Raw genomic sequence first — 24,734 nt, 5'->3', positions numbered from 1 at the left:
ACATATTAAAAAGTTAGCGATTAGCGATTAGCGAAAGTTCCGCTAATGTGGGTTTAGCGTTTAGCGTTTAGCGATTATCGAGCTGAATTTTCCGGTTAGCGACTTAGCGATTAGCGTCGCTAAATTTTCGGTTAGCGGTGCCCACCACTGGTTTCAATCCTCAATTAGAACGATTAGCTCACTTTATAGTCAGTAAGATAGGTGTAAGATTAGATTAAGGTTTGATTTTAAATTCATTTTTTTTTGCTTGACAAATAGGTTAACAATTTTTCTACAATTATATTCACTTAACTGCGGAAGCAAATACAATCTTTAAATGGAATAGAATTTAAAATATGTATAATAGTGTTGATATGTCACCGTTTGTGGCAGAACACACAATATAAATTCTGAATAAATACACTACATCGCTTTTTACGCGGGGGATACGTGCCGCGTAAAAAAAAAACCGCGTAGAAAAAAAACGCGTAAATTCCGGAATCCGCGTAAAAAAAACATCGTTAATTTTGCATTCCGAGTGAAGGGGAACCGAAATCCGGGCAAAAAAAAATACCGCGTAAATTCCTGAATCCGCGTAAAAAAGACCGCGTAAATTCCGGAATCCGCGTAAAAAAAAAACCGCGTAAATTCCGGAATCCGCGTAAAAAAAGCCGCGTAAAAAGCTAAGTGTATTAGTGAATAAAAAAATTAATCACAAACATCCCCTATCAAAAAAAAAAACCTTTCCAGCTGGTCTCGAGGTACGATGCTGGATGCTGTAACTGACCAATCATCGTATGCTCGTATTTCGGCTCGGGAGATCGCAGTGTTAACGCTGCAATTGGTCGGCTGCATAACCAAATCGAACCAAGTGCCAATTAAACAAATACACTATTCGACAAAGTTGCCCTAAAGCTCGCTATGAACTGCACAACAATTGTGGCAAAAAGTTTGCGGTAAATCGTTTTTAAAACAAAAATCTTCCGGTCTCGATTGTGTACACGCAAAACTTTTCCTTATTACTTTAAAAGCAATAGCGCAAAATTACCTTTTAGGTAACAAATCTATTACTTAAAAAGCAATAAAATTCTTCCCCAGTTAAGTAACAACACATACTGTCATATATTTAGCACGTGTTATGAGAATACGACTATCTGATAATGGTCGTTTCAACCACATGCAACGTTTTTTCTGTCGAAAAATGCTCCCTTTCCACCTCAAGTCAAAAAAAATCACACACCGTCGCATAAGTTGCACATGTTACAAGTTTTTTCAATCTCCAATTCATCCGGTGGGCGTGTATTAGTTCGCTCGTTGTACGCATACGGAGTAGCGAAAAAATATGACAAGAGCTGCCAAGCAACATTTTCCCCGTCATAGAGTATGCAAACGTTGATGATTTCAAAGACTTGAAATGCGCCTTAAAATGACATCACGATCTGTAAACTGCGTTAGAGAAAAATAAAAACATTCGCTTTCTTGCAAGCTATTTACAGCACATAATCATTGGTTCATGGAAACTCATTTGGACCTGTTTGAATATACAAAACTCGTGCCCATCCAGAACAATATTCGCAACTTCGGCAACTCTGGTCAGACAGTATTATATATTGCCATTTCAAGTAAACACTGGGGGACGAAACGAAAGTGTTTCTAATTGGACATTTGAGGTTGACGGTTGAGATTCTGATTATGTGTGGATGAAGGGAGACAAAAATGAACCAGATCGTTCAGCGAGTGAAGTCTTGCTAACACATGCATTGCGGTGCTTGGCTGTATGTTCTCCTGCAGAAACACATACAAGCGTGTGTCCGTCATAATTTTTATTACTTTTCGGTTATTACTATTTGTGTATAATGCGCAGTCATAAGACACAATAAGTAATAAAAAATTGCCCTAAAGTAATAAAATGTTCCCCGTTTACGTTGGGTGCATGATTCAAATCCAAATGTGTGTCATTCATTACTATACGTAGGATTGGGCGATCTTCAGGGAAAGATCGATCTTGAGAATCGTTTCATTCAAACGGTCCTTGGATCGATACACCAAAAAGATCGGAGCTGCGGAATCGATCTCAACTGGATCGATCTTTTATAGCACTTTTTTGCGGCGCTGTGAAATTCATACTAACTGATTGGAACTAAAGCTTATAATGTTATAGCACCGTCCGTGGTTATAATGCACAGGAGATGGAATAGATTGTTTTATCAAGTTCGAAAGGTTGTTGAAGAAATATACCTAAAAGTTTACATCATTTGAAAACTTCGGTTATGTGTTTGTTAGCGTGTCGGAACATCATTCAAAATACATTGCAGAATCATACGTCAAAATATCACACTTTTTCTCTATTGTGTGTGGAATGTGATACAGGATAGCAATGATTATGAGATGGTCGGTGTGCGACCAGTCCGAACCAAGCCCCATTTTTTTCGAAAATTAAGTCACTGACGAGGCGGGTAAAATGTTGTATTAGGGATCGCAAGTGAAACTTGGCTGCTGACAACTGAGTCGAACAGTTTCGCAGGCGAGCTATTTGTCCAAAACCCAGCCGACTCGCCATCTGTAATACCAAAATTGGTCAGGCGAGTAACTCGCCGCTCGCCTCGTTTTCTGTGATACGCCAGAAAAAAGTCGAATTTCGCTCGTTGGGTTATGTTTAGTTGAGTTACGATTTAGTTGGGCTCCCGCTCGTTGGGCTATAGCCCAACTGAATCGAAGCCAAACATCATTTCTGATAACGTTGATTTTCGTTTGAGGGGTTTGTGGATGCATTTTAACGCAGAAAGTAGAATTTATTCAAATAAAAACAAATGAAGCTGAGTATAAATGTAAACAAACAATATTTTAATCAATTGTTAGAAAAACAATATAAGTTTTCTGGCGTAATAATGCAACGTAGAGCTATGCGTATTTTTGAAAGTATTTGAGAACACGTTATTATTGAGCACTCATTTTTGGCTTCAAATGTGTGATGTGTGGCTTAAATGAGCCAATTTCGAATTTGGCCCTATGCTGCACTTTTCGTATTTCTTTGCAAATTTGACCTTGTGCATGGCATCAAACGAAGCTCTATTAATATGGAAAACATTGAAGAAAATCCAAAAAAGTAGGAGAGAAATTAGTACAAGCAACATCATTCTCAACGAAGGGTTTTGAACTTTTGCGGTTTGTCAACCAACTCAACGGTTTTATAGAACTTTTCTGCGTTCCCAGTTGTAGTCCTAACAACAAGAAACAATCGGTGTGCTCTTTGATCGATTTGCAACTTTGACAGCTCAGCCCGACGACTGAAAGTTTTTCACTAGATGAGCTGCGGGTTCAGTGCAACTAGCGAAATTCGACTGTATAACAAAAATTTCCTAGAACTTTGAGCGCCGATTACTCGAAATAATGTTTTTGGAGCTTGGTTCGATTTGAATGAACGCCGATCATATCATATTTCGTCACCAGTTGCATTTTTTTGCAGGAATGGAATGGACTATAAGGAGGCATAATAATGTCATAATCGCACGCAACCATTCAAAACCCGATAAAACAACGAAACACGATCACTGACAATGACTCAAAATTGGATCTAAAAAAATTGCTGCATGCTGAAACATAAATTAAATTTCGAAAAGATCAAATCGAAAAGTAAACGATCTTTTCGATTTTTGCAGGGCTGAAAAATCGATCAAAAAAATCGAAGATCGGAGCGGAAAAGATCGATTCTCTTTAGATCGATCCAAGATCGACCAATCCTAACTATACGGCAAGGCAAGTCGTCTTGCGTCGTTATTCACGTCCACTATAACCAGAGCCTCAGGCCTTTGTCATGCTGAACGCCAACGCGAGCGATCGGGCGAGAAACCAACCGTAGGTTAATGAACAGCCGTAAGTAGAGCTGTTCATTAACCCACGGCAAGCTTCTCGCCCGATCTCTCGCGTTAGCATTCAGCATGACAAAGGCCTCACACTACTGAGCAAAGCGACGCACTTGCTTGAAGCGAGCAGCAAATCGTGCTGAGATATTTCTCCAGAGAGATAGCAAACTGGTGTGCTCTTTTTCACACAAAAGGACAATACGCTCAAACACAACAGAGATCACTGCAGAACGTGCTGAGAACGTGAGAGAAACATATACCCAGAGTGATTCACCACTCTTCTCCCGCTCAGCTGTGTTGTAAGCAGGGTTGCCACATTTATACCTGTATTTTTTTTTTTGACGTGGGACTACGTCTTTGTTTTCTATACTGGTATGCATTCTGTAAAATTGGGAATGAAACTGCAAATGTTGCGTCAGGTTTCAAACGATAACAACAGCATAACCACATGATGGATAACAATAACCAATATGTTGTTGGATAGATAAAATTGACAGAGTCTCCCTGTCCCAAAAGGACAATTTATGTTTACTTCCATGAACCTAAACTAATTTGATGTCTCGAAGGTAAAGGTTTTCGAAAAGCTTGAAACAGCCCCTTTTTTGAACAATTTCTAATCCTGCTGTTAGAGCGTAACAGAAACTGATGTCTTGAAAGAAAACATTCTGGTAAAAGCAACAGTACCGTAGAGTATATGTGGAGCAGAGCGCCGCTAGATTCTTGTCGTCTATCATTGCAGCTGGCACGACTTATATTCGCGTGCAATAAAAACTGCAATGCACCTACTGATGGTGATTGAAAGTTGACCTCATGAATATGATTATCATAAAAACCATAAATTACTCAACAAGAATTAAACATTTTTGCAACGGTTATAAGCTATTTTTATTTATTTTTATCTTCGATATTCACCAAATAATCGTGACCAACATAATATCTAACGAGTAAGTTCCTCAAAATACTAATTTATAGAAGAGTAAAAGCCGGTGAGTACTTTTGAATTTTTTGTCCATTTACTAAGATCGAAAAAGAATCTTTTTTTTTACATTTCGACATTGTTAGATATTTTTTTATTTTTAACTTTAGAAATAAAATAATATACTTATATTAGCTGTCTTCGTAATACAGTGAATGTAATTGTTGGCAAACGTAACAAACTTGTTAAGCAAAAAAAAAAAAGAATCTTTAACTTCGTTGTAATTGTTATATTTTGTTTGCACACATAAAAACACTACAACATCACCAGGTGTAAATGAAGTTCTTTCGAGTCGAATTAAATATATTTCTGAAAAAATGACGGGAGGGTGAGAATTAAAACACGTAAATCACAGAACAAATGAATTTATTGTGTCTGTAATTACAGTATTTAGTCCCACGTCGCCATTTCATACAACCCTAGGGCTGTATACCTTGTAGTATTTGACAAAATCTGTTTCTGTGTATCTCGTGCCGATATATCTGTATCGAGTAAACTAAGAATGATGGATGGGAAAATTCTTACTTGTAGAATATATGTAAACATATTAGTGTTTTTTCGCCATTGTTTTATCTTTTTTTTTGGTCTTAAACTTTCAATAAATAGATGATAATTAATTGTTGAACTCATGTTATTAAAAACATCTCCAAAACCAGAAAAAATGAGCTTGTTCTTGAAATACGGTTGTATTACTGATGAAAAACAACCTCAAACACAATATAATAACACAAGTTTTTAATTTCGCTTGTAGTACACTTATATGACTACTTTCGTTGTTACTTATTTTCTAACATGTTTTGTGTGATACTTGGGATCTTATTTTGAGTAAAAAAGTCTCAGAAATCGAATGGTAGGTGTTGTGTATACACTGCATCAACTAGAGCAGGCTCCTGAAAAACGTTACCAATACCACTACAAATCATTATGACGATACCAACACCGATGAAATCGTTTTAAGCGAAGTGGTTGGGAGCTGTCAAATACATTCAAAATACGCTAGAGCATCAAATGCGTTTTGCCCAACGCACATGCGTTGTACTGGTTCCAAGATAGATCATTGAATGCTCTAAGAAAGCTCATAAATGATCTGGTTACGCACACTATAACTTTTGCGTGTAGTGGCAAAATGTATATCAGAACGAATGTTTGAAAAAATGAAGTTTAATTCTGTTTTTTTCGAAAACACCATACAGATAAAAGGTATGTGCTCTGGTTAAATAAAATATCATTACACTACGCAAAAAAAAAACACAAACTTTTCAGGACAACCACTCGACTCCATTCGTACCCCAAACACGCAACCCAACGAATCTACCTCAGTGTCGTCCAGGTAAAGGGCCTTTCTCAAATGTTTTTTTTTGTTCTTAATAAATGTATTTTAATGTTTAGTTTTTTTGACAACAGAAAAGTAATACAAATTTATGGCTGTCACCCGTTATATTGAAAATGTTCGATGTTCATTTCCGTTACACGAAGTCAATAAAATGAATCATGGAAATGAAATTGTATAGCTGAACGTGAACATGAGACAATTGCGTTGGATTATGCAAAACTCAACTAACGTATAGGGTGTGGGACTACTTCGGCAGGGGTTTTCTTCGTCATATATTTCTCATTAGAATGAAGCAAAAATTATGACGAAGAAAACCCCTGACGAACTAGTCCCACTGTTTAATCTCACATCCTGTACTAGTTGGCATTAAATAGATCTTAGTGTGGTCCAGAGCAGAATACTCAGCAACTCGTGATCCTACCTCTACGTGGTACCGTCTGGGATACGAGCAACCAAGCAAAGATCGGTGAACCGGTGGGAACATGGTCCTATGCTGACAGGGAAGGGGAAGTTCTACTACTACCATCCTCAACGTGCACGTGGCGAATGAAGACGCGATGTAAAGAAAAAAGCGTTGTACGCGCAGTTAGAGATTCAAAAATTCTGCTCGCGTTGAGAAATCAAGATTGCTTTCGGGGACATAAACGCTTAGATTGGTAGAGGAGAGATGTAGAAACCGGTGATCGGCTTGCACAACCTACAGACCCAGACGAACGACAACGGCTAGCGATGTGTTAACTTTGTATCTTCTCGAGGGCTGGTACTCCGAAGTACCTTTTTTTCCACGTAAAGACGTTCACAAAATTGCTTGGAAATTACCTAACTAATGTACAAAAAACCAAGACCAAGTACAAACGGGTGCGTAACGACATGACCACGATTCTCAGACGAAAGATCAAGAGAATTGTTATGCAGAATCGTTACCGTGCCAGGCGATACGCGGAAATTCTATGAGAAGGTTAATCAGTCTCACAGATGTTATGTGTCGCAAGCCGACATGTGCAACGGCGCGGACGGGAACCTTGTCGACAGGCGAAAGGAGCACTTCGATGGACACCTAAATAGCGATACAGCAACCAGAAGCAGAACAGGAACTGACCTAGGAGCACCAGCAGTAGATGACTGAGTACCAGCCCCCGATGTTCATGAAGTTCGTTATGAGATCGGAGAGCTTAAAACAACAAAGCAGCCAGTAAAGACGGATTTTCGAGCAAACTCTTGGACGGACTGGTTAGCGCGCTGCACTGGGTCATCTACAGGATTTGGGAGGAGGAAAAGCTGTCACACGAGAGGATAGAGGCACTCGGGGGACGACAAGCTGGAGTGCCGCAACTATCACGGTATCTCGCTTATCAATGCCGCCTACAATTTTTTTTCGCAGATCCTATTCCATCGTCTGTCATCTTCAACCAAGATTATGCACGACGACAGATTCCCGGATAAACTGACGGCCACCATAACTCAAGTGATGTGCTACGTGCGTATTTTGGGGAGTCCCTCGAGTACCTTTTAATCGCGCAGAGGGCTTAGACAAGGTGATGGAGTTTTCAGTTTGAAGATGTGATCCGGAGTACGGGCATTGATACGAGGGACACGTTTTTCACAAGGTTGGTTCAGCTTCTGGGTTTAGCGGATGACTTTGACATCATAACACGTAACTTTGCGATGACGGAAGAGATTCACGCCTGACTGAAAGCTGAAGCCAGTCGAATTTGACTGTGAATAAATGCGCTGAAAACGAAATACATGCAGGCGGTAGGCTCCACCGCCGGCAATACCACCAGCAAAGCAGTCCAGAGACGCATTGAAGCTAGAAATCGTACCTACTTGTCACGTCGGAAGACGCTTTGATCGAATCGAATGTGACGACGCACGAAGTTGACGCTGTGCAAAACCCTGTTAATACCGGTAATCCTCTACGGAATCGAGACAACAACGCTTTCGCGGAGGACTGAACGCCCTTGAAGTTTTCGAATAGTAGGTGCTGTAAATTATCTACAGTGGTAGTAGTACAGACGGACGACTGAAAATAGCGAAGGCGCATAAACTATAAGCTGCACGCAATGCTTGGAGTGAACCTCATTGCACACCTGGCGAAAGTCAATAGGCTGCGGTGGGCTGGTCACGTCGTGAGGATGCCGGACGGCATCACGGCCCTTGGCTGATTGGTACGGTAAAATAAGCAAGAAATAGCATGTTCATTCATCTTCGAAAATATTGCCAAAGAGGGAAGGAAATCAAGTGCTGCGTCGGTACACCGTTCACATAAACAGTTCTACAGGGTGAGCTGTGGCCACTTGAGTAATATACAGGCACTCTGATTCCATCTGACAAAGTTTAGTTTTAAGCGTAAAAATTTGGTCAAAGTGTTATGTCTGTTAGTGTTTCGATACCATCTGAAATACTGGGTAAGGGAAAAAAATTGGACGAATTAAATGTGTTCTGGTACGCTCATCTCTACACTGGAGTCGCTTTTTACGGAATATGCGAGCTGCATATAAATATAATATAAATTTCTTATAAAATTGCATAGAAGTAATACTTTTTCCACATGTTATTTCTTCTTAATGTAATGTTTATATATGTAATTTCTTATCAATTTGCATAGAAGTAATATTATTCCCCAGACTAACCTAGCTCCATCGCCACAAAAAACGATCATTCCAAATTTCCAATCGAAAAACAATTATCGCGCGACAACGCCGTCTGTGGCGCTGTCATGGAATCTCATTCATATTTTATGGTTTCCCATTTGACACATGCAGTAACGCTAGCGCTGATGTCGAAATACATGATGCAGCGCGCACACGGCAGCAGATGGTGCTAGTGTTACTAACGTAAAGTACTAGAGACATCCGAACGATGATTCTATTGAAAATTTGTTCGACGTGTTATGTCTGTTATTCTCCCAGCTGGTCTCGAGGTACGATGCTGGCCTAACAAGCCAGTCGTCGTATGTTCGAGTCCCAGCTCGGAAGAGATTGTTAGTGTCCGTAGGATCGTAGCGCTAGCCCCGCAATTGTCCTGTACACTTAACAGTCGGCTGCGAAGTCTGTGTATAGTAAAACAGAAGGTCGAATTCCGATACGGAATGTAGCACCAAGGCTGTGCTTTTTTTGTTATGTCCGTTGGTCTGTGATTATTCTAGAGGTTCGAATAAACAAATGAATATATGAAAATAAAATTCCAAAATCTGCTTTGAAAATCCTGTGGTACTAAATCACGAAAGGAGATTGCGTAAATCTGAGTGCCGTGTAGGAACAAACCACATGAATTTGGCATTCGCCATTCGCGTAAACTATCCACATTTCGGAATTCGAATTTCAGGGAAAATCAGTAAAAGGTATCACAACCTGATATTCTGGTATTTCGTATGGAATTTATCTTGATGGGATTCGGAAGTTTTTCAATATAAGACATAGATAGATTCACAGTTTACTTTGTATCGATACTCAAAATTTGCGGAGTAAATGTTCCGAGGTTCCGGTTCCAAGTCCCTCAATAACTTACTGAAATGATACTTGCTTGGACAGTGATTAGCCAATTAACCTGTAATTGTATTCTTTTACCTAGTTCATTCAGCATTTTTTCGGGGTTAAATATGAAAACTCCATGAACCTTTTGGATTGTCATAATCCGGGTATGATAATTCAGTTAGCTTTAATGGACCGTACTAGCACAGACTAACAGACGTAACACTGGAACCTAGCTCCATCGCCACAAAAAACGTTCATTTCAAATTTTCAATCGAATAACAATCATCGCGCGAAAACGTCGTCTGGGGCGCTGTCATGCAATCTCATACATATTTTGCAGTTCCCCATTTGACACATGCAGTAACGCTGGCGCTGATGTCGAAATACATGACGCAGCGCGAACACAACGGCAGATGGTGCTAGTGTTACTAACGTAAAGTACTGAAATCATCCAAACGATGATTTTATTGAAAATTTGTTCGATGTGTTATGTCTGTTAGTCTGTGGTACTAGGTTTATGTTGCCACTATAAAAGTTCACTTTCAGCAAATTTATCATTTTTTCCAGTCGGGGCAGCATCGATAATCTGGACAATATCACACAGTCTTCGAATGGAAGTGGTAGTTCACTCCCGGGAACCCCAGAGGATAACATCAACGTCGTCGTTCGAGTTCGACCACTGGACGTTAGAGAGATACGAAATGGTGACGATATGGTTGCTCAATTTCCCGGGAACGGTCAAATCCTGGTTTGAAAATACGTCGGCAATCACAGTATAAATATGATTGATTTGAGTTTTTACTTATTTCAGTGCGACGGCATTCCTGCGAGTTATGGAAGTGGGGGTCAGAAACCAAAGCTTTTCTCGTATAATGTTGTCTTCGAACCAGGCGCCACTCAGGATGACGTGCTTCAGTTTTCCGGCATTAAACGTTTAATAGAAATGGCTATCGAGGGATTCAGCTGTACAGCGTTTTGCTATGGTCAGACTGGGTCAGGGAAAACGCATACACTCACGGGACCCCCTGAATTGGTATGGATCTCATGGTAGTAATTTAAAAAAAAAGTAATAATCAGTGATCGTTTGCGCAGTTTTATGGTAAACCCGACCCCAAACACGAAAGCCACGGGTTGGTATTTCGATCCTTCCTGTATCTGTTCCAGCTACTACAAGAACGAAAAGACACCAACTTCGTGCTGAAGGCATCATTTCTAGAGATCTACAACGAAAAGGTAAGGATCAGCAAATCAATAGAGGTATCAATTTTTGAGTTTGTTGCCAGAGCAATTAGTGTGTGGGTTTCATGTTCAATACTGACTGCACAATTTTTCAGTGGAAATAATATTCATTATAATAGCGATAAGCATCATCGGTACCGCCATACCGACTATATTGTAATCGTGATGAAGGTCAAGCAAACAAAAAACAACTGTCCTAGTTAGGTTTCGCGTGTTTATAGTAAATTAGTTGGATTAAAAATTGAGAACCAGTTTAGACTCCGCACAGTTCCGACTGCGCTGGACAATGTGTAGCTTTGCGATTGATTAAACCCGGCATGACTAAATGGAATGAACTGCAATGCAGTTTAGCTGTACAAGATAATGGTGGATTAATATTTTATGATAATTACATTCACTAGTTAATTGATTGAAAGGATGGGTATCCTGGACCATTATAATTTTTTAGATTAGCATCTAAAAGCAAAACTTTGAAGGTTATTGATAGTTTAAATACTTTTAACAACAGGACCCAGCATTATTTATTAAATGGATGCATGAAGAGCCAGTATCTATTTACTTAGAAATATAAACTCAAAGCAAATTAGATTTCTAAAAATTCCCTATAAATTTTAATGAATGCCATCGGTGGGTCTTAGCAAAATAATATTCAAATATTTATTGTAATTTCAGGTAATCGATCTACTCAATCCCGGAACGGCACGAAAACCATTGGCGGTTCGATGGTCAAAAAAATCCCGTGGATTTTTCGTGGAAAACCTGTTCACCGTTGATTGCGAAGAATTTGATGACCTATTGGCAGTTCTAGAGGAAGGTAAGCTCTTCGATTGACGGTTGACACATGGATTAATTGAATCAATCTATTATTAATCTACGTGATGCAAATTGCATTCTCGCCTACTGTTTCAAACGGACGTCAGGTGATAGTGGTTTTTCAATACTTTTCAATTATTTCCCTTTTGCCTTACAGGAATGCGGAATCGTTCCGTCGGGTGTCATTCGATGAACGATTACTCGTCTCGCAGTCACACGATCTTAACCGTTCACATCACATCCGAACAGCAGGCAGAGGGTGGCGTTTTTATATCAAAGCAAGGGAAAATTAACTTTGTCGATCTGGCGGGTAGCGAAATGACGAAAAAGACGCACAGTGAGGGAAAAACGTTGGAGGAAGCCAATAACATTAACAAAAGTCTAATGGTGTTGGGTAAGCTTTTGAATTTGTTAGTGTTGAACCAGAAATGTTAAAGTTCGTTAATTACTTATTAACAGGCTATTGCATCGCGTCGCTAAGTGATTCGAAAAAGCGCAGCGGTCACATTCCCTATCGGGACAGTAAACTCACGAAACTTCTGGCTGACAGTTTAGCCGGAAATGGCGTCACTTTGATGGTAGGTTAAAGTTGTATAAATTACCTTATAACTGCAAAATGTGGATATGATATTATATTTATAATAAGGTTTTAATCAGTTAGATTCTGCAATCACTGTTGATTTTACAACAGCGCTTCTAGTGGTCATATCTGGAATCTTTCGACAGAAGTTTCTATTGAAAAGGTCTTTTTTCAGTTCGATTCGCTTCGTTTTAAAAAAAAGTTGTGTTGTCCAGATTAAACATCCAGCTTGGTCAGGTAAAAAAAAATCTCTGTCATTGTTAATTAGGATACACTCTCGATCTTGGAATAAAATGTTCGCCCAAGTTAACTAACGGTGTCTAAACTATGCTGAAGGGTATCTGAATAAAAATCTAAATTGTAACGGACTATTTTATTATCGTTCTTCTGGACATTACTTAGTTGATTTTTATGGCGACAGATCGTTGAGATCCTATGCCGAATCCAGAATACGTCTCTACAAAACTCGGTCTTGGGCTGCTACTCTCCAGTCTCCCTTTACACCCGCTGCTCTGGCATCGTCGTCGACAGCACACATCCAACGCGTACGAGGTCTGCCTCGAAGTCGTCGGTTCTCTGCTAAATATTATCTTCGCCGGTCGCTCATCCGCCATCCGTGCTTCGTAGCCAGCCCCCTGTAACCTGCCGTGTTTCATCAGCTTGACAATATCAGCGTGTTTATATACTTCGTACAGCTCGTGATTCATGCGCCTGCGCCACAATCTATTCTCTAGTTTGCCTCCAAGTATTGATCGCAGGATTCTACGCTCGTTGACCCCGAGCGCTCGTTGATCGGCCTCCTTCCACGTCCACGATTCATGTCCGTAGAGCGCTACCGGGAGGTTCAGAGTCCTATAGAGCACAAATTTCGTACAGATCTGTAGTCTACGGAACCTAAGCTGGCTACGCAATCCGTAATAAGCCCTATTCGCCGCCGCCATCCGTCTTTTTATTTCGCGGCTCACCTCGTTGTCACATGTCACGAGAACACCAAGATAAACAAATTAGTCGACCACTTCGAAAGTATCCCCATCCATTTCCACCGCAGCACCAACACCCGCAGAACTACCACGCTCTCTGCCGGACACAATGTACTTCGTTTTGGTAGTATTTATGGTGAGTCCAATTCTCGCAGCTTCCCTTTTGAGAGCCGTAAAGGCCTCCTCAACTGCTCTACGGTTAACATCAATTATATAAATGTCTTCCGCGAAGCCCAGAAGCATGTGAGACTTAGTGATGATGCTGCCGCTCCTCTGCACGCTTGTCCTTTGTATTGCACCTTCGAAAGCTATGTTGAACAGCAAGTTCGAGAGCCCGTCATCTCGCTTCAGACCATCTAACGTGACAAACGCGTCCGAAAATTCGCTTGCTGTCCTGACACATAATGTGAAACCGTCAAGCGTCGCACGTAACAGTTTAATTAGTTTTGTTGGAAAACTATGTTCTAGCATTATTTGCCACAGCTCGTTGCGTCGTACGCCGCCTTAAAGTCAATAAACAGATGATGCGTCTGCAAGTTGTGTTCTCGAAACTTGTCGAGAATCTGTCTCAAGGTAGACATCTGGTCCATTGTAGATTGCCCCACTCGAAAACCGCATTGGTATTCTCCAACAAAGGCTTCCTGCAACGGCCTTAATCGTTGGAACAGGTGTAAGCGAAATTAACCCTTTCCCGCTCATGGTGACTCTAGAGCACCAAGAATTATAATCATCATATCTTGACATAAAATAGTTTGTTGTGCTTACGATTGTTCCATAAACTTTTATATGCTGCCTCAGAGCATCACTGGGCATTTTCTTCAAAATACTACAGTTGACAGTAATTTTAGTTAGTCTACAAAGTGTTCAGCTTGAATTTTCTCGTGAAGCTATAAATTTTAATGATAAATTTTGTGAGCGGGAGAGGGTTGAGGAGGGTTATACTTCGATAATTACTACAGTCGAGTCTATGTCCCTTCTTGTAGATAGGGCATATGAGTCCTAGTTCCTCAGACCATATCCTTAGGATAATCTGGTGAATTGCACTACACAGCCTCTCGCTCCCAATTTTGAAAAGTTCGGTAAGCCGTCCTTCCCAGCGGCTTTGTGGTTCTTTAGCTCTTTGCAAGCATTCTTCACCTCGTCCAATGTTAGTGGGTCCACAGCTTGCCCGTCCTCTCCAATTTCTATCCTGTTCCCCTTGACGACTCTCCTACCTTCCTCAACGTTCAATACCACTTCAAAATGTTGCTTCCAACGCCTTGCCACCTGCCATTTATCGGTAATCAGGTTCCCCTCCCTGTCATTGCACATGGCAGGTACTAACACACGGTCCGGTTCCTGATTCCGTTGATCGCTCTATAGAATCTCCTCGTGTCGTGCCTTGTGAAGCAATTCTTCGCCTCCGCGAGGACGCGGTCGTAGTGCTCACGTTTCTTACGGCGGTGAATCCTCCTTTCGGCAGCTCTTGCCTCCCGGTATTTCTCAGGCAAGTGACGCGATCTTCTCTACCGTCACCTCTAGACATTCAACTTCAACCGTCACCTCTAAACATTCAACGCGTGGTTCCCGTTGTCATGCCTATGACTTCTCGCGCTGTTTCGCTGACCGCATCTTGGATGTGCTTCCACTGCTCGTTCAGGTCCACTCCAGCTGGTGCACCGATCCGTCTATCAACTTTCCGAGTATACTCTGCAGCAACTTCTTCCGCTGATAACCTCTGGATGTCCAGACGTATCTTCCTCACCGATCTCGATTTAAATACGTTGGACAACCGGCCGCGAATCTTGCTCGATTGTTCGTAGTATGTTTATTTCGGCATCCTGCCTTACTAGGGCTGCGATGCATAGTCTCGCGACGGAGCTGCCGTCTTGGATGTAGCTGGCGAGACACCGCATTTCATAGTTTAGCCGTCCGCTCCGGATCAGTCGCTGTTTGAGCCGCCCCTAACCTGGGGAACAGACGCTCGGGCAAGCTGCTCTCCAAGGAGAACAACTCCCCCTTCCCTGTCAGCATACGACCAAGTTCCTACCGGCTCACCGATCTTTCCTTGGTTGCTCGTATTCCAGGAGTTGCTGGGCATTATGCTATGGACCACACTGGGGTCTATTTTATGCCAACTAGTACGGGTGTACTGCTGGTACGCATTGCCCAGCCGTTCACCAACCACATTACAAAAAATAATTTCTAGTCATTTATATTGAATCAATTGCCGATTTTTGAAGCCGGATTCTAATTGACTCTTGCTTTACTTAGATAGAAAAAAATCCTAAACATTTTTACAGATTGCCTGCATTTCACCGGCTCGATCTAACATAACCGAAACTCTGAACACGCTTCGCTATGCAGCACGAGCGAAGAAAATCCGTACTAAGCCAATCATAGTGATGGATCCACGAGAAGCGTTGATACTAAGTTTGAAACGGGAAATAGGCGCACTACATGTGGAAAACGAGCACCTTCGTACTACTCTGAACCTACAGTCGGAGTCCGCCGAAACGGGAAGCCAGTTGGACTTCTTCGAAAGGAGACCAATTCCAAGAACACCACCAAAGTTGGACCTTGAGAAGCTTACCGATATGGAGGGGAATGAGCTTAAAGAACTAGTCAAATTATACATGGTTGAGAATCAAGCTCTGAGGCAGGAAAATTCGGAGTTGTACTCGACACGAGAGATGATCATGCGTGATCAAGAGGTGGTTTGCCGTGAAAATGAAAGGCTGCTCAAAAAGTTAGAGGATGTGAATTCGTAAGTTGTGTCTTGTTTTGCAATACAAGAAAATGACAGAGATATTTTCAGAGTTTGCTGTCGATCTCCCATTATTCCGGCGAGACCAACCTTCTCGGCGGAGATGTTGAATCTTTCCGCAAATAGCGAGGATATTACTAATGTCTGGCAGAATGCACTCAGTATTAGCAGTGATAGTGCGGGCAGTTTGCCCAAGCCGAAGACTGAATCGCTGGACGGACGAGTATCTGCAAACGAAAACAAAATCCCGGAGTTACTTCAAAAGGAACTGGATAAGAGAAGAATTGGGGATAGGTTAAACGATTGTCGTTTTGTGTGTTTGTCGGGTCTTAATTTTTTTTTATTTTCAGTATAACTACAATTGCAAATAATCTCAAGCGACACAATTCTTGGGAAAATAATCGTTCGCAGAACGTGAAGCTCTCCTCTCGAAAAGGATCCGCCGAGAGTAGACGTTCAGATCAGACGCAAAGAACTTCTCAAACACGAATAATAGAGTAAGTATAATTTCAACAGCTTATGGTAAACAAAATCAAATAAATGAAATCTTCGTTGATTACACCACAGAGAACAGAAACCCATGCTAACAAAATAAATTTGAGCAAGTTCATGCTACATGACATTTTTTTCAAATTTATCATTTTCGATTTTGATAAACCCTTGACGGGAAATGTTGCGCCTTTCGACGGGCTCTGATAGAATTACTATAAATCTTTAGATTTTTTTTACATATTTTTTAACGATTTATAATGATTTTACTAAAGTCCGTTGAGAAGGCGGAGTAGGGCACTGAAGAGCTAAATTTTGTATAGTTGTTTGGTTTTGACAGAGATTACAATACATGAGAAATTCGGCAATACTCACGTTACTGTCAAAAATCAGGACAAATCTCGCCAAACATGTGAAAAGGGCCCATGTGCCATATGTAAACAAGCCAAATTTTCTCGTTTTTTGATCAATACAAGCGAAATCTGCTCTTATCAATAAGATTTATTGATAAAAGAACTCACTTTTTATCAAAAAATCTTATTTGTACGAGTAGATTAAGCTTGTATTCATTGAAAAACGTGAAATTGTGGCTTGTTTACATATGGCACATGGGCCCTTTTCACATGTTTAGCGAGAAATGCTAGAATATGAAAAATAAATCAGGATGTCCCAATAGAATCTCAAAATTAGGCCATGTCCTAATGAATCAGGACGGATGACATCCCTTTACACGTTACACACCTTAGAAAAATCACAACGGAAAAAACATAAAAAATGCTGTTATTTATTGTACATCTAGCGAATTTCTTTATTTCACTGGGTCAGTGGAATTCTTCGCAGGAATAACTGTATTGTGATTTACGATGCCAGATGCCAGATCGCCTCAGGTGGGCTCTGAGAATAAATAAAGAAATTCGATAATAGTTTTATCACAGACTGACGTTGAAGCACATGCAAACAGACGTACCACAAAATTTATTTCCGTGGCTCAAAATAACGGTCCATTCAAATGAGTTTCAGTTATGCGGAATATTCCCGTCGCAGTGGTTATGGTGCTGATGAGCTTTTTCCTTTTGAACTCAATTGACAGTTGTCGTGCGCCGTGCCGCCGAAACAGCAAAAAATCTGAAAATTTATCTTTTGCGGAATATGTCCACAATTCGCACAAGTTACCAGGATCCATATTTTTCGTAGAATTTTGTACAGACTGGTACGTCTGTTTGTCCGTGGGTATGAGTTAATTTGCAATTTTAGAGATATTCTACGCGGTAAAATATCGACACGTCGATGTGACGATCGGATGACAATCATACCCAGCGTTGCCAACCCTCCAGTTTTTCCTGGGTATCTCCGGTTTTTCCGAGCACGCCAGCGAAACAGCTAAAGGTTTAATATCTCCAGTTTTTAAAAAATTGTTCCAGTTTTATCCAGCTTTCTATTCGTCACCTTTTTTTTGATTTCTTTCCCCTCAAACGCATAGTCTTTTAAATATTTCGTGCATTCATGCCCTTCAGTTTTTTGGTTTAAATCGAATTCCAGTCGCATCTTCATAATTTCGAGTACGTCAGACTTTATACCTAGTGACCATAATCTTCATCAGTGAAAAATCTAAATGGCAATGCATCTCTCCATCCTTTTGTTTACATTAAATAATACGGTGTAATATGTGCATGTAATTGTTATTTACGCAACATTTTTGTACCGAAATTCAAACAAATTTCTACAGAAGCTTCAAATTTTTATATCCAGTTTTCTCCAGTTTTTTATTTTGAATTCATCCAGTTTTTCTTGAAAAAAGGTTGGCATCGCTGATCATACCTATCGATAAATTAACCTTACTTATCAAGAATAAATTTAAACTAACATACGTATCTTTTGGAAAGAATTGCCGTAATACCACTTAAATTGTTTACTAATTTTGATATACGTAACAATTTTTTACTGTGTAAACAAGCTTCCGCTGATGATTATTGTTTTCTTCAGGGTTTTTGTTCAAGGAGGAATTTGGTATATATTCGCTCGAGACTGGAGGTCTGTTCTCTGTGATAATATGTTGATTAGAACGAGTAGTTGACATGCAATGAAACATTTTCTTAAACTTGCCTTATGCCTTGTTCAGACTACGCCGCATATCACCTGATATCGCCAGATGATATCGGATATCACTTCGAGTGTTCACAATACAGTGAGCTGATATGGTTTGACATTTACTTTGGCAATTGAAAAGAGAAAAATACAAAAACAGGTCAAAGCAAAAACAAGACAACAAAAGGAATGCAATCAGGGTAAAGATGTCAGCTACACTGTAAAAAATCGACACGCTACAGCCAGGTGGATTCCACTTACTTCTGTGCTAATAGATGAAACATTTCATATCTACGTGGAATACACTTGTGTTTCAGTTCACAGCACAAAATCAAGTGTCTCACACTTTGGTTTGCCATGTCATGCATACCAGAATCAATCATTTTACACTCAGATTTTAACGCTTATCCACGTCAGGTGCCAAAACACGTTAAAATACCGTGGATTCCAAAAAAAAAAATAATAGAATCCATAATAGAATGGTTAGGTCCCTAATTGACATTCATATGTAAAGAGCATTAGGGATTAGCGTGCGATTTATTTTCAGTGTAGTTGACTTGCACTAACGCGAACTCTCATATGCAATTGTCAAAATATGCGAAATGACAAGAGCAAAAATATTTCCTTCCTTCTTTTTCGCATGCAACGCAAATTCCGAGATGTGTAGGGTTGCGTCAAATGTCTTTGTGCCGTGTTGCCAACTGCTACAAATCTGGTTTTTATTGGTTTCCGAACATGATATCCGCGATAGCATGTAGCCGAGGTGATATCCGATGACAGCTCGATTGTATTATAGCACGAATCGCCTGATATCAGGTAATATGAGGTGTATTGTGTACGGGGTATTACATTGCGTGACACTTTGTCCAGCGCTCATTGCCGCAACTTCAGCAGACCCGCATTAGGCGTGGCACTTCAATACCATTTTGTTAATATTGCCATCTTCAACTCATACGTCATTTTTAGCCTTAAATCCTATCCATTCATGTCTGATAGAGTCAGTTCCTCCTGGTCGTTAACCACCAAGAGACCAGGCAGTAACACAAGTATCAATACAGTTAAGCTTTCGCCTCGACTGCCGCAACGGAACATTTTCATTACCAAGAGCCAATCCACCGACGGAGGTTTGCTTCCGATGAAATGAAACATCTTCGGTAGTCTTGTGTCGCTCAATGGAAACGATAACGGCTCTTCGCTAATTTGAACGTTTAAGCAAACAGTTAAGATGACTCATTTGAGATTATTTTACTAAAGTAGCATGCATTCTGTGTGTATTTCGCTTGACTACAACGTGATCGTAAAATGTACAGTTTACATCGGTTGCTTCATCCGGTGAATTAGTTTTACTCACATGAATTTTAGAGTATTCAAACTTTTCAAAATTTGCGCGTTTCGAAATTTAGGATCACTGTTGTCTGTGTTCTGTTGAAACAAAAAAAACCTTGTATATAATGTTTCGCTTGTAACACTTTAATAACAAGCTTCGCATGAACTAATCACACATGGCTAGTCACCTTTTCGTGTGTTATTGTTATAAAAAAATAAAATTAATTTTCTCTATTGCAGCATGCTGAGCTAAGGATTGAAATATGTTAACCCAACACCGTAAGTGATTACCAACAAGCAGGGATCGAAAGATAAACTCGTGGATTTTTGTACTAGGCAAATGTGTAGGAAGTGATATTTTCCAAATAGGAAATTATGTGTTGATAAATAAAAAGAAGAATATAAACCAAAAGTAATGCTAATTCTTCAAAACCAAAAGCATAATAAAACAAAATTGCAGTATTTCTGATAGAAACTATTACTATTACTTATTTTGAAATAAATTAAACAATTGGTACTGTACAGTGTGTTAAGTATACAATGTTAATTTAGTTGTTCATCCTGGACCAAGAAATTTCACCTGTTCTTTTAACTGCAGTTGTCGTTTGATAACTGCAACATTTGACACATGCCAAATTTTTCAGGAGGGTTCATTACTACAATTTTCTTTTTCAATAATTTTGTAACTCTTTTTTGTTGTATAGCGACAAAAAATAACAAATTGTGAAAACGGGATGAGTTTTTTTTTCTCTGTGTGCACTCAACATTGCGACCAGAGACATTTGATTTATTGTGATATTGCCCAGGCAGTATCACTATTGAAGTAAATGATATGCTTTTTATTTATATCCGTGCTTGTGTGTGTGAGTTTACCCTTTCGTTTCAAGCTTACTGCTCTACTACACCGAGCCTCTTACTATCCTACCAATATCGCAAAATTACAATTCCCTGGAATGAGAGTACACCTAACGTTCCTCTCTGGCCAGGTTCATTCTGAGAGGGACTTAATAATGTCTAGAGGAAGGAGTCTTATCGAAACTTCGTCTCCCGTGCCAATAGCGCCAATTACAATTCCCTGGAGAGGATTAATATTTCTGAGATCTGTTTTATTATGAGAAGGCCTTATTATGTCAAGAGGAAAAACCTTGTTCTTCCTAACAACACCACGTCACAATCACAATTCCTTGAAGAGGCACTCAGTGCTTCACCTCTGGTCAGTTTTATCATAAGTAGGACTTACATTTTGTCAAGAGGAAGGAGTCTTGTCGAAACCTCGTTCCTCCAGCCAAGACCGCGCCATAATTACAATCCCCTGAAGAGAACTATTATAACGTTAGTATGCTATGGTATGCTGTGAGCGGGTGCGTTATAGATCATTGCATGAAACGGCCTAACCTCCTTTTTTGTGACAGCTCCGGAAGGTTTGTTTACAAGGTGTTAGAATTTGGAGCGACTATTCGATTTTTTTTGTTCTTACGATCATTGTGACCATGGGCGCAACTTAAGAAAACTTCTAGGGGGGGGGTCTAGTTTTCATGTATGTCATTTTAAAAAGAAAAAAAAAAGAGTTTAAATATGCTTATTTAATAACGCTTAGAATAGTATCGTAACAGAAGAAAAAATCATTTCGGGATAGAATCTCCGAAGGTGTACTGAATATCTTGAACACAGCGTCAATGCCAACCTCTTTCAGCAACACTGATTCGATATTGAGAAGAGCTAGGCTTGGTAAACGGCTGGGCAGTGCTTTTAAACAGTACACCCATACTAGTTGGAATGAAATAGACCCCAGTGAGGTTCAAGGCATAATGCCCTATTCATGGGCATCGCAGCCCTAGTAAGGCAGCATACCAAAAATAAACATACTACGGAGAATCAAGAATTCTAAACGAACCGGAACAATCGGCAATGACCCAGCCGACGAAATAAGGACGACGATTAGAAGCTCGGTACATGTAACAGTAGATCGCTCAACGCCCCGGATGTCGACCGGCCACCCGCCACTTCGACATCGTTGCGCTCCAGGAGCTTAGCCTGAAAGAAGAGAAGCTACGGTGGATTTGCGGCTGCAAGGCACAGTACCACCAAAGCGGTGGCACAACCAATGAGCTTGGTAGCGGTTTTATAGTGCTGGGCAGGGTAGAGAGTCGTGTGATGAAGTGGCAGGCAATCAGAGACAGGTTGTGTTTGTTGAGAGTAAAAAGCCGGTTCTACAACTACACTATTCACAATGTGCTCTGCCCTCACGAAGGAAGAACTTATATAAGCCGATGATCGTCCCGCACAGCCTGCACACCATGACGAACGACAACGGCCAGCTATGCACCAACTTCGCAGCTTCCCGTGGACTGGCAGTCCAAAGTCCCCTCTTTCCTCGACCACCGTACAGCAAAACAAATTGACCACGTTCTCATCGACGGCCCGTTTTTCTCAGACATTACATACGTACGCATTAATCACGGTGCTGATCGGACATGACCACTTCCATACAAAAAACTACAAAACCCTGATATAACCGGTAGTTCTCTTGGTGTTTTCGAACGGAAGGTGCTGTGGACTATCTACGGTGGAGTACAAACGGACGACGGATAACGGCGACAGCGCATGAACCAAGCGCTGCTTGGAGATAACCACCTGGCGAAAGACAACAGGTTGCGGTGGACCGATCACGTCGTAAGAATGCCGAACGACAACCCTGTGCAATCACTTCTCTTCAGCAAACCCTACCGGCGCCAGAAAGTAAGGGGCGCAGCGTGCATGATGGCTCGACCTGATCGAGAAAGACTTGCGAGTGATGAGACGTCTAGGGAACAGGTGAAATACAGCCCAAAACCGAGTAAAATGGCGACAAATTCTTGATACAGCACGAGTTACTACAGCTCTCGTCTGACTGGTAAGATGAGTAAGAGAGCTAGGTTTAAGAATCGATCCTGGTTGCAGAACAAGTTCTTAGCCAATGAATGATGCCATCTCAATTTGTGTTGATTTTGATGCTCTGATAAGTAGTATAGAATAGTGATGGGAAATATCGCCCAAAACGGACATCGATAACAATCGATAATTCCGGGGCTTCTATCGATATTATCGATAAGTATCGATAATTTGACAGCTAACGTTTGCGGTAAAAAAAAAGTTTTCAGATGGTGATGAAAAAAAAACTATGACAGATAGTTGAGTTGGATAAATTTCCCACGGAAGGTTACCATGTTAGCTTCCTCACAAAAAAATTTTACGTCCTTGCGTGCAGTCTTCCGACAGTTAACCGGAACATTCGCCATGGCGGACGAAAACATGCGTGTAGCCATGTTTTTAAGCTCTTTCTTCGTTTTTTTTTATTAATTCCTCCTCCGTTTTCGCGACAAAATTTTTGGAATAGATCTTGCGCTTCGCGTTTGCCCAGAAATTCTCGATGGGAAGCAGGTGGGGGACAATGGGCAGATTCGCCGACTTCGGTACCACATCCTCCAACGATCGCTTCGAGTAGTTGATCGACGTCAAATCTTGCCAGGACACCGTATCTTCGTGCTTATGGTATTTCTTGATGAACGACGCAACTTCTGTCAGGCATTTCGTACTATAAATTTCCCCGTTCACGGCCAGCCCGGAGCAAAAGAAGAGCAACTTTGACATCCCTTTCTCGCTGATTGTCAGCCACAACCGCACCCTCTTGGGGAACTTGGTCTGTGAAATAAACTTTACCTCGGTGCTCACTTCCTTCGTGGGGGAGGTAAAATACGAAGAGCCCTGCTAGTCGTTGCCATCCAGGGTGAGATAGGTCTAGTCGTCCAATACCACTGCCGCGTCGCGATTCGCCGGGAAAATCGACTTGACCATCTTATCCAACCGCTTTCGCTGCGTCATTGCCTGCAGCTCCGAGACCAGTGGACGGGACTGCCGCGTCCTGCATGTATGTCCACGTCTCCAGATGCTTTTTCACTGTTTTAGAGCATGCACCAACCTCTCGGCCAAGTGCACGCTGCGATTTAGCCACTTTTACCTCGGTCTTCCTCTTCAGCACCCTTTGAAGCTTCTTGTCGCTCAGGGTCGTTGGCCGTCCGGAACCGGGCTTTCTTTCGATGCTCTGATCGTTGTCCAATAGTGTCAAGATGTTGTAGATGCCAGAACCGGCATACCCGGCGTCCACAAAGTGCCGCACGATGTCCGTTTTTGACGCGGCGGGGTACCATTCTATGAACGCGCACACTTCTGAACGGAGTAGCTTCACTTTTTCGCCATCACAGTTAGGGTTTGACTGATAGAGCTGTCAAATTTTTTTCGCTAACTCATGGGTTACTATGAGTGATGATGCATGAGTAGTTTCGTCAGTGCTATTAAAGATAAACCCATGAAATATTGGCAATTTTTGCCTATTTTTTTACCGCAAACGTTATTCGACAAATGCAATTTTGCTATATAAATTTGTTAAAAACAGAAACAGTGAGGGCCCAAACAGAATGGATACGTTTGCGTTGCGTTGACGTCAATGTGACAGTGAATGTATGAGCTAACTGTCAAATTGCCGCAAACGCATCCGCAACGTATCCATTGTGTTAAGGCCTTGAATGACAAATCTTACGATACTACAAATGAAAATTCAAACAACCGGACGAGTTAAACAGTTTGTTTTGGAAAGTCTTCGGGTTTCACGCCGGGAGTGCTTTCTACGGAGTAGTTTCAAGCCGAAGTTCACTTTGAAGGTTGTATAATAAGGGAAATAATTGAAGCAGGCAAAATTCTGTCAATTTTCAAACGTCCAAAACTTCACCAAAAATGAATCAATTCTGACTAAACAGGTTTCATTTTACTGGAAAACTGCCCTAGTTTCCCAGTATTACTAGAGAACTGGACG

General features: G+C 40.9%; 1 protein-coding gene across 4 annotated transcripts in view; it reads left to right on the top strand.

Annotated features, from left to right (window-relative positions):
• LOC129723983 (kinesin-like protein KIF12) overlaps nt 1–20,432 on the top strand; it is a 42,704-nt gene extending 22,272 nt beyond the window's left edge. For 3 of the 4 annotated variants that reach the window (XR_008727850.1, XR_008727852.1, XR_008727851.1), the window contains exons 3-13: nt 10,195–10,375; nt 10,439–10,660; nt 10,720–10,860; nt 11,539–11,680; nt 11,837–12,073; nt 12,139–12,257; nt 15,522–15,985; nt 16,037–16,279; nt 16,336–16,482; nt 19,526–19,778; nt 20,126–20,432. Coding sequence is in view for 1 of the 4 variants with exons in the window: in XM_055678525.1 (XP_055534500.1) it covers nt 10,195–10,375; nt 10,439–10,660; nt 10,720–10,860; nt 11,539–11,680; nt 11,837–12,073; nt 12,139–12,257; nt 15,522–15,985; nt 16,037–16,279; nt 16,336–16,482; nt 20,126–20,138 (1,909 nt within the window). In the remaining 3 variants the exon portion in view is untranslated. The remainder of the gene's footprint in view (nt 1–10,194; nt 10,376–10,438; nt 10,661–10,719; nt 10,861–11,538; nt 11,681–11,836; nt 12,074–12,138; nt 12,258–15,521; nt 15,986–16,036; nt 16,280–16,335; nt 16,483–19,525; nt 19,779–20,125) is intronic. The other variant, XM_055678525.1, reaches the window with a different exon arrangement.
• Nucleotides 20,433–24,734: the final 4,302 nt, after the last annotated feature.

This window comes from Wyeomyia smithii, chromosome 2, assembly GCF_029784165.1.
Source record: "Wyeomyia smithii strain HCP4-BCI-WySm-NY-G18 chromosome 2, ASM2978416v1, whole genome shotgun sequence".
Lineage (NCBI taxonomy): Eukaryota > Metazoa > Arthropoda > Insecta > Diptera > Culicidae > Wyeomyia > Wyeomyia smithii.
This window is presented reverse-complemented; position numbering and strand designations above follow the sequence as displayed.